Source organism: Carassius carassius, chromosome 22 (genome assembly GCF_963082965.1).
Source record: "Carassius carassius chromosome 22, fCarCar2.1, whole genome shotgun sequence".
NCBI classification, from domain to species: Eukaryota; Metazoa; Chordata; class Actinopteri; order Cypriniformes; family Cyprinidae; genus Carassius; species Carassius carassius.
This window is the reverse complement of record NC_081776.1, coordinates 6,816,828-6,827,429: the sequence shown is the minus strand read 5'-3', so window position 1 is coordinate 6,827,429 and position 10,602 is coordinate 6,816,828. Positions and strand designations below refer to the sequence as shown.

Below are 10,602 nucleotides of genomic sequence, written 5' to 3'. Positions count from 1 at the left end.
GCCAGGATGGGGAGAAAGGTATTGTAATAATGTAATTTATGTAAAAAAAAAAAAAAAAAAAAAGAAGCGTTTTCAAGACATTGTAAAAGAGCATAATAGGCCCCCTTTAATTAAAAGGGGTTCCTTTGTGAATTTTGTTTAAAGCTGTCATTTTTTTTTCTTCCTTTTGTTGTTGTTGCTGATATTTTTCCCCAGTGTAAATGATAAATACAAAAGAAAAATACTTACCTTTTCAACTATAACCCTGTCATGTGATTATCTCCCTTGTCTTGCTGCAACGCTGGATCAAGAGTGGATGTAGTCTTCCGATCTGGTCCAAGGCATTAGAAAGTGGTTTATGCTTGTGGTCACATGCTTCATTATTAAGATGTCATCATTTATAGACCGAGCTCTCAAGGGATAACAAGTAAGATGCAGAACTACGTTTTTTCCCATCCCTTTCCATGTTTACTTAAGTATTAGACATTTGATCTTTGTAAGTCACTTAAGGGAAAAGGGATCCTTTAAATATCTTTATTTATAATTAACATTTAAATTGTTTTCCTTTTTTATATTCTTTTAATTAAAATATTTGAAATGGTTTAATATTTTTTTTAAATAGCAGTTTATGATTATGTGGAGGAGAAGTAAAATAAAGAAGTGGGGCATTTGACTCAATGATAACACCCCCTGCCTCAGTTCAACAAATATGAACAAAGTTTGAGGGATTTTGTTATGTTGAGGTTTTTAATCACCCCCCACCCCCCAGTCCCATTTTTGTATTAAAATCTTTTTAATTTTGCCTTCATGAGATTTTGTTATACTGTTTTTGTTTGTTTTCGGTTTTTTGGGTCTTATGTCAATAAAAAACATTTCAGACAAATTTTTGTTTATTTCAGTAAGCTGAGATTCTATAACACCCTGTGGCTTTTGCCTTCTGAACCCCGTTGCGTGCATCTGCATTTCATCACTAGACAATCACAAGACATGATTTATTTAACTGTTTTTAGTCTCATTTTATTTCCCTGCTTGTGCTGATTTAACATTTTCACTTCCTTTGTTACTCATTTATAACGAAGCCCCTCACAATAAAGATTGTGTCTGTGTCATTATTGGTCCCTGGAACCAGCTTCTATGCCTCACTGCTCGACTGCTCAACTCGATCAGATATTCTTAGGCAATTTATTCTAACAGCTGGGGGCTCGTGCGTGAAAGGGGGGGACTCTCCTTGTGAACCAGGAAAAAGCCTAGAGAGCGAGAAGGCAAAGTGTGCCGGAGATCAGAGGAGGACCTACAATAAAAGGGGTGAGTGTTTTTAGATATCTATGGACTGAATACACGGCTTACCGTTGTTGTATCCTGTATCTCATAAAGAGAAGAGGTTGGTTTAATAACTAGTTATTAGTGTGGACTCTCCATTGTGGTTACACTTTGCGTGGCAACAGTTATGGCGCTTGTGCACTGTGTGGGACGACTCAGCTCAGTACGGTTTGCGTTTCCACTGCAGTTTAGTTTAAAAAAAAACATTTTCATTCTGCGTCGCCCCATAGCTCTCGCTGGATCCGCTGTCAATGAGAGGAATGTCTGAACCATGATCAGCAGAGTTTACACGTCACGTTTTGTTAAAGGTAAGATTCACTTGGAACCTCAAACGAGGTGATACTAAAAAAAGAACCAGGCCCCAGGTACTGTACCCAGTGGAAACCCCCCCGAAAGTGAACTGTACAAGCCGTACTGTGCCGTACCATGCAGTGGAAAAGCGCCATAAGTTGATAACTATTAACATGGAGAGTGATTGGTTAATCACCAGTCATTAGTGAAATTTTGGTTTCATTGTTGTTACACTTTGGCTGACAACAGTAATTATTTGATAATTATTAAAACTGCAGTCCATAACTTTTTTGGTAAAAAAAAATAATTATCCAAAATCAATTTTTGAGCAAGTACATAATAAGCCAATGTTCAAAACTATCGCCTTACTTTAGCTCAATTCACAGTGTTAAGTTTGTAATTAAGTTTTCTTATTTAAATTGTAGAGGTAGGTTTTTGCGGGAAATTTGAGCATGGTGCTGCGTCATTACATAAAATCTGTAAACATAAAGAAGTTGTCCCGGCTAGTATGCTGTATCACACGTGAGGATGCTGCAGGTGACAAATCGTTTAAACCCCTTTTTCATAGCGGCTAGAAAAAATGGCAGATTGTAATTCTGAAAGGTTGAAAAGACAGTCATAAGTGACTGGAGATTCACATGTAGTCAAAACCAAAATAATTCATACTAAGAAGTTGCTACAGGAAAAACAGTGTGCGACCAGGGCTCAGTTGATCAGAACAAAAGCAATTGTTACTTGTAAAATTCTCCAGTGAAAACTCTTATTTGGGTTATACTTTCAAGATACAGAATCTGTGAATAAAAGGTGCAGTATCCACAACAGTGCGGTGACTGACAGCCACACATTAGATTCATCCGCACTGGAGCCGTGCCAATGCACAACCTACGCAAGGAAGATAATTCTACAAATAGCTGCAATTGCAGGTTTTCAAACAGAGATGGCAAAAAGGGGCAAAACCTATGGACTTGAGCTTTAACGTGGAGAGTGATTGGATATACAGTACTGATCACACTATATTTTTGATCGTGGGAGCATGTAAAATCCTATTACAGTAAAAGGCTTTATGCTATTTAGGAAATTAATCCCAATTGTTACTGCATGTTGATATATTGACTATAAAAGGTGTTCTAGTGGATGACCCGAACACGGTTTGTGCGAAAGCCTAACAAGGTTTGGCAAAGTTCAAAATTAGAAAACACACAATAAAAGAAGGTCATTTTAGGGGCGATTAGGACAAAATGTCTTGTGAAAATCATATATAGGACCATCACCTATGGTCACCATACGATACATGCACTAAAATTGAGGTTGGGCGATTGAGTACAGAAGAATTTTGTGCACATTAAATATTAAATCCCAAAAAGTGGAAGATGGGGGATTTGGTATCGAGACCACTACCCACGTAAATGGCAGTCGACTTTATGTACAGACATAATCAGGGAATTTATGCTGGCCCATATGTTAGCAATCTGGCAGGATGGTCAGAGCAAATGAAACCGCAAACTGAAAAACCATATCCAAGAGAGGGTTCATTCACAGAGGAAGGCATGAAACTGGCTAAAAGTTGACTGGTGGGGTGACCCACAATGGAATTATAAATATATGACCAAAAGTTACGATGTGTGGCAGGAAATGAAAAAAGTCTGAGATCAGGGCCCAGAAATGAAACAAGTTGCTCCTTATGTATCTAGACAAAATTGCCCCACAATAGGAAAACCACCACCATAGTAAATGTCTGAACCCTCTGCACCATCCTTGGTGAAACTGTACAGTCTAAAAATACACATACTAGTCCATACACTGAGGCATACGGTCAGTTACCTGACAACAAGACTGAACTGTAAAATTGATCTCAGAATGCAATGGTATGGGTAAGAGCTGGAAATAACATCAATGTTAGACCATTAAAAATGTCTGAGATGGAAACAATATGCAAAAGTTTACCTTCCCCTCAACATCCTGGTAAATTCTTAACTATTCTGCAAACACATACTAAATATGTTTTATTTTTCTGGTGCAGATTACAGGGCAGTTCTGTTAAGAACATTGGAGGGTGAAGTAACTGATGCAACTTTAAACACTGAGTGTCCGACAGCTGCAATTGCCCACTAACAGCTGCAATTGCCCACTAACACGTTTTGGAGAAGCCTGAAAATCATTACATTTTCTTCCAAGAACCTTTTTCGAAAAACATCTAGGTAATAAACAAGATTTATCATTCACTGCAAATACCATGCAGAATATTCAAGAATCTGCTTCAGACATGTGTGCTTCAAAAAGGCATGGATTGAAGAGTGTAAACTCCTATTTAATAATGAAATGCTTTGTTCATAAATACCTTCATGAATAACATGCAAGCTAAACGAGCACAACTGATCAGAATTACAACAACAAATTTATATGATATGGATGCATAAGCGAGTTAGGGAACTAGATTAATCTGGTGGTTTCATAGTGAACACTGAGAATGCTATGTTTACAGGGTAGAGATCTCAGCGAAAATTTCATGACCAAAATGCAGAAGTGAAACAATTATTTGGACCAACAACAAAGATCAAAAATAGTGTCTTATCACTGTGGAAAAAAGGGACATGTGATTGCTGGGCACTAAGGTCAGATAGGAAACCATGTGGTGTGCAGGCACAATGAAAAGAAAACAGGAAGCAGAAATCAGGCTCCACATATCCTGCTACATGGCGCACTAAGCAAGAATAGGGATGCCTACAGAGTGATGTCGGTTCTGATTTATCTATGATGACCCTCACTTTCTCAAATCATGGTGAAGCTCTATCTTATGGAGAAAATAAAAATGCCTCTGATTTGTCACTGATTGTGTTCGATGATTTCCTCTGTTGTGTCTAATAAGGTAACAGTGGGTGTCATTGGCATCTGTTTCTCTCTCTCTCTTTAGGGGGCTGACAGGAGCCAGTTTCTTCAGTGTGTTTGAGGGAGCAGAGGAGAAACTTGTGCTGACAGTCAAACAGACGGTGAGACGAGCAGAAGAAGATGGAGGGATGTCTGACACTCGTTTTACTCTTCACTATAATCACTCTAACCACATCTGGTAAGTACACAAATGGACAGTAAAGAGTTTTATTTAAATGTGTGTTTAAATGAGCAGTTAATCTGTGACGGCCTCAAATCACTAGAAAGTGAGACCTGTGTAATATCTAGAAAATAAGATCTTGTAACATTAATCATCAATTAAGAAATTTTATTTTATGAATGATTTAAGCTTTTACATGCAACAAATTTAATGTTAAGATTATTTTCTTGTACAGCATTAGTTTAAGCATAATTTTTTCTATCTTGATTTTGTATTGTATGTATTGAATTGTATTGTATTGTATGTAGGCTGTTCTACTGCTACTGTGGTTATATTTCTTTCTCTCTCTTTCATGTACAGATTTTGAGACTGTTAGGTTGGTTGGTGGTAACAGTCCCTGCAGTGGTCGAGTGGAGGTTCTTCATAATGGTCAGTGGGGAACAGTGTGTGGTGATGACTGGGATATGACTGATGTTGCAGTGGTGTGTAGAGAGCTGGGATGTGGAGAGGTTGTAGAGGCTCTGGGTGATGCTCGTTTTGGACAAGGATCAGGACCAATCTGGATGGATAATGTGGCCTGTAGTGGATCAGAATCAACACTTAAGGACTGTAGATCATTAGGATGGGGTGTTCATAACTGTGGTCATCAAGAAGATGCTGGAGTCAAATGCTCAGGTGAGCTGCTCCATATATTACCCTGTTATTGTGTTACTGTTAGAATTTCATCCATAAACATCATAAATGCAGTTTAAAATAATTGTGTGGATTTGTTTTCAGAGCAATTCTTAAACAATTATTTGATAATTAGCATATTTTATGATCTAAACTACTCAATTTCATCCTCTTAAAAAATGAAATGAATGGACTTGCTGCTATGATTATTATGTCTGCATTATAATCATAGTGAGATGATGGTCTTATCTGTAAATAAAATCAGAAACTATAAACTACGGAAGGTCAAGACTTGTGGACGGGTCTCACCTGTGCTCTGGAAGAGTGGAGATGTATTTTGGAGGACGATGGGGTTCAGTGTGTGACGCTGTCTTTGACCAGAAGGATGCAGAGGTTGTGTGTAGAGAGCTGGACTGTGGGGCTCCTGTACAGGTGCTGGGAGCAGCTGCTTTTGGCAAAGGAGACGCTCAGATGTGGACACAAGAGATTCAGTGTAGAGGAAATGAATCACACATTCGACACTGTCCATCATCAAACTCGATTAAAATAAACTGCACCCATGAAAATGATGTCGGACTGATATGTTCTGGTAAATTATATAATATAATATATAATTATAATATACTATGTAATTATTAAATAGTGTTCCTGTAGCTCAATTGGTAGAGCACTTCTCTTACTTAGAATCTCAGTAAACTCTGTGTTCTTTCTCCAGGTTACACTGATCTCAGACTGGTCAATGGTCCTGACATCTGTTCTGGTCGAGTTGAACGTCAGTACTTCAGTAAATGGGGCACAGTGTGCGATGCATGCTGGGATATGAGAGCTGCCAGTGTCCTCTGTAGACAGCTGAATTGTGGGATTGCTGTGTCAGTTGTGGGATCAGACTGGTTTGGAGAGGGAAGTGGTGAAATCTGGGCTGATGTGTTTGATTGTGACGGGAATGAAACAAAACTCTCAGAATGTTCCATCTCTTCATGGAGTCGAGCTGAATGTTCTCATAGACGAGATGTTGGAGTCATCTGCTCTGGTGAGTCCATTTTAATGATATTAATATCATTTAAGTTTCAAATTTACTTATATAAAAAATAATATATGTATATTATAAAATGTAACAATGATATAAAGTTCATATTACTGTAGCATTTATTTACATTATGCTACTGGAAGACTTAATCTTATATAAAATGTATGTATTCCCTATACATTTCAGATTGAAGATTAATGCTTTTGTCATTTAAGTTTTAAATTTAATTATATAAAACGTAATATTTATATAAAACTATAGAGTTCCACTGTGGTCTTTAACACATTTGCAGTATTTTAGTAAAATGTCAGATCTTTCACTCAGATTCCTCTCTGGCTCTTCATGACGGTCTGGTGCGGTTGTCTGGAGAGAGACAGTGTGAGGGGGAGGTGGAAGTTTTCATCCATCAGGTCTGGAGGAGAGTTCTGCTGGACTCCTGGAGTCTCTCTGAATCCTCTGTGGTCTGCAGACAGCTGGGCTGTGGCTCTGTGCTGAACTTCTCCAGCTCCTCTTCATCCAGTCCTGAACACAGTCAGGAGTGTGTGACGGGCTTCCAGTGCTCTGGGAGTGAAGCTCACCTGGGGAACTGCAGCTCTCCACAAACTCTCAACTGCAGTTCCACACAACAGCTGTCAATCACCTGCATCAGTGAGAACAACAACATCTGGGCAGATTCTTCAGTTGTTCGTGATCAATAATGTTTTTTTCTGTCTCTGAATATCAGGTCGCGGGTCCATCAGGCTGGTGGGTTCTGGTGGAGACTGTGCAGGGAGGCTGGAGGTTTTTCACAGCGGCTCATGGGGGACAGTGTGTGATGACTCCTGGGATATTAAAGATGCTCATGTGGTGTGCAGACAGCTGCAGTGTGGAGTGGCCCTCAGTAACCAGCAGGTACCAGCCTGGTTTGGTCCTGGTTCTGGACACATATGGCTGGATGAGGTGGAGTGTGAGGGGAATGAGACGTCCCTGTGGAGCTGCTCTTCTCCAGGCTGGGGAAAACATGACTGTCAACACAAGAAGGATGTAGGAGTCGTGTGCTCAGGTAAACACGGTGCTGTATTTTTTAAATTAAACTTAAAATTAATATAAAGGTTTTAGAATCAACCTTTTAACACATTCACGTATCCATAATCCCCAGGTTTTTCAATTTTGTTATTTTAAAATTATATTTTCTTTTCATTTTCATCTAGAGTTTAAAGAGATCAGGTTAACTGATGGCTGTGAAGGGAATCTGGAGGTTTTCTACAATGGATCCTGGGGTAATGTGTGCTGGAACCAGATGGACGGAGATACAGTGAGTCTGATCTGTCAAGAGCTGAACTGTGGAAGATCTGGTGTTTTGTCTGATTCTTCAGCAAGAGTGAAATCAGCTCCTAACTGGCTGGATAAAGTTACATGTCGACCACATGATTCATATCTGTGGCAGTGTCCATCTTCACCCTGGGGACAGAATGACTGTGATAGTAAGGATGAAGTGGCCAAAATCACCTGCTCAGGTAAGATGATATTTAAATAATGTAAAATGTTCTCAGTAGTCATGTTTCTTTAAACACAATGTTTATATAATTCTTGAGTAAACTTATGTTAAACTTTGCTGATGGAAAGAGCATAAAATTATTTGTGAGGCTTAATTTATGTTTTCACACTAATGTTTCACTAAAAGATTTTATGTCCCTTGTGTGCTAATGTTCTCTTCATGTTTTAATCTCAGAGGAGGAGAATCAGGAGTCTCCTCGTAGTCATCTGACATGTTCAATCTCACCATCTCCTTACCAGAAAGAGTGTTCAAGTAATTACCTTTTAATTGTATTAATATAATAATTGTAAAAAAAAAATTATTTTAGGTAACGTAAACCTTATTCTCCAAGTATATCATTGAAATATGTAAATTAAAACTAGAACAAGAAGTCTAATCATACATTTAAAGCTATCTTGGTTCAGTGTGTGTTTTGTTGTAAATTTCAGTGCTGATGTGTGTGCTTTAGATCATGCACCTCTCAGACTGAGTGGAGGGGATGGCCGGTGCTCTGGGAGGCTGGAGGTGTATCATAACGCTGTGTGGGGCTCAGTCTGTGATGATCAGTGGGACATCAGCGATGCTCAGGTGGTCTGCAGGCAGCTGGGTTGTGGAGCAGCACTGAGGGCTGATGGGAATTCAGTCTTTGGTGCTGGTGAAGGTGTTGTGTGGATGAACAAAGTCGAGTGCAGAGGAAATGAGATTCATCTGTGGGACTGTCCTCTCTCCCTGAATAACCACACTGACTGCTCCCACAAAGAGCACGCTGGACTCACCTGTGAAGGTCATAGCCAAACAAAAAGTAAGATTTTAAAATTTCAATTAAAGTCTCTGAACTGAGAATGTCAGATGGGTGCAACTGTTTATCTTTCTGTGTTTGTGTAATCAGATGAATTTGTAGATGATAGTTTATCAGACTCCAAACCACAAATCTGCACGTTAATGTGTTTGTCAGTGAAAGTATCTTCCTATATGAAATTTTTGAGAGTGATAAGTGGTTTCATATTAGGTGCATTTGTGGAGTTGGAGGAGATAAAGAATTAACTTAGCTCCCCAAACACTTATATTTTTAAATAAGTTAAAATATGATATGAACAATTGGATCAGCTGTTAGAGTCAATACAGTTTATTGAAAACTTCTGACTGTTCAACAGTTGCTATAAAATAGGCCAGCCACACAAAGCGAAGACTAGTTAAACTGCAGTGACAGATGCTGACCAATGCATACAATTGACAGGTTTTGTTGGATCATTGTGTCTCCCTGTCAGTGTCTGTTGCCATTAGTCTTTGTTTCCATGAACTGAATATGTTCATTCTGCATTTTTCAAGTTGTGGAAAGTCTAGCTGAATTGTGATTTAAAAAAAAAAAATGTAATCTGATGATTGTCATCATCTGTTTTTGCAGTGTGAATTAACCCTAAAATGCAGTGAGCTGATTAAACAGGCATTGTTCACACAGAATGAATGTAAGCTTTTAAAAATGCAAGACACAGTGCAATAAAATAATAAAAAAAGAGCTAATGGTTTAAAAAAGTGAAGCTTTTTACTTGACACAGCATTGGCAAAAAGCCCACCTACAGTACAAGATCAAAACCAGATTTTGGCCATGCCTTCGAAAGGAAGTGAAGGTCAAACTAATGGTCTTGCCTATGGAGGATTGCTCTTATCGTACAACAATTGTGACAGCTGTACTTTATAGAGGTTATGCACAACAGACTTCCGTATTCATTTATCCTAGTCTTGCTGCTTCCGGTTCAAGCATTTTATCAATCATGCTAAATATGAAACAGTTTAACTCAAGATGCCTTCAAAGTCCATCATATATTCTTTTCACTAACATCTGTAACATATATATATATATATATATATATATATATATATATATATATATATATATATATATATATATATAATGAATAAAATGTCAACAATAAAAAAGCTAGATAGTCTAACTGATTACCTTAAAAGTCCATTGATATCTATAATATATATATATATATATATATATATAATTTCTATTGTTACACTACAATTAATGAATCATCATAGCTTTATCAGGTTTTATATAATAGTCTCAAGTTGTCTATGACATGACAAGCTATATTACAAATTACAGTGTGAGTTTTTTTTTAACATGTGTATCAGAGGAAAATCAGGAGGAGGATGATGACGTGAAGAACACAATGAAGATGAGAAAAACCTAGGTAGGTTATTGTCACCTCATACTTTATAACTATATGTTTATAATGTTTACATTTCTAATTCAAACTAAATCAAAATGAAATTATAACAATGAAATATGTGAATTTTTGTTTTTTAAAACAGACTATGATGATATGGGGGAGGAGTCAAACAAAGAAGGAGGGGCCATACGACTCAGTGACCACACCCACTATCTCTTTCATTGAAATCATATTACAGATACTGGAGCTACTGGGACTTTCTTATATTGCTACTAATGCATCAATGGCTTTTTGTTATTTCATTTTTATTTTTTTATAAAAAATGTTCATGCTTTACAAAATTTGGTAACAATGAACAAATAAGCAAATTATATAATCCATTCATTCTATTTACCACATTTTGTAAAGATCAGTTATTGTAAAGCAAAGACAGATAGCAAAGATTTATTGAACACTTCATGTAAAATGTGATTAATAAATAAATAAATTCAAACACATTTATACACCTGTCTCAACTGCAGAGTTTACTGTGTGATGGTGCACTTCAACTTTAAAATGGTTCCAATGA

General features: G+C 37.5%; 1 protein-coding gene across 1 annotated transcript in view; it reads left to right on the top strand.

The window, feature by feature from the left end:
- The first annotated feature begins 1,074 nt into the window (after window positions 1-1,074).
- LOC132098559 (deleted in malignant brain tumors 1 protein-like) overlaps window positions 1,075-10,602 on the top strand; it is a 66,840-nt gene continuing 57,312 nt past the window's right edge. Inside the window, exons 1-10 of the mRNA XM_059504632.1 lie at window positions 1,075-1,284; window positions 4,502-4,654; window positions 4,997-5,311; window positions 5,574-5,897; window positions 6,024-6,338; window positions 6,660-6,983; window positions 7,060-7,377; window positions 7,526-7,831; window positions 8,047-8,124; window positions 8,321-8,653. Of these exons, the coding sequence (XP_059360615.1) occupies window positions 4,597-4,654; window positions 4,997-5,311; window positions 5,574-5,897; window positions 6,024-6,338; window positions 6,660-6,983; window positions 7,060-7,377; window positions 7,526-7,831; window positions 8,047-8,124; window positions 8,321-8,653 (2,371 nt within the window). The 5' untranslated portion in view covers window positions 1,075-1,284; window positions 4,502-4,596. The remainder of the gene's footprint in view (window positions 1,285-4,501; window positions 4,655-4,996; window positions 5,312-5,573; window positions 5,898-6,023; window positions 6,339-6,659; window positions 6,984-7,059; window positions 7,378-7,525; window positions 7,832-8,046; window positions 8,125-8,320; window positions 8,654-10,602) is intronic.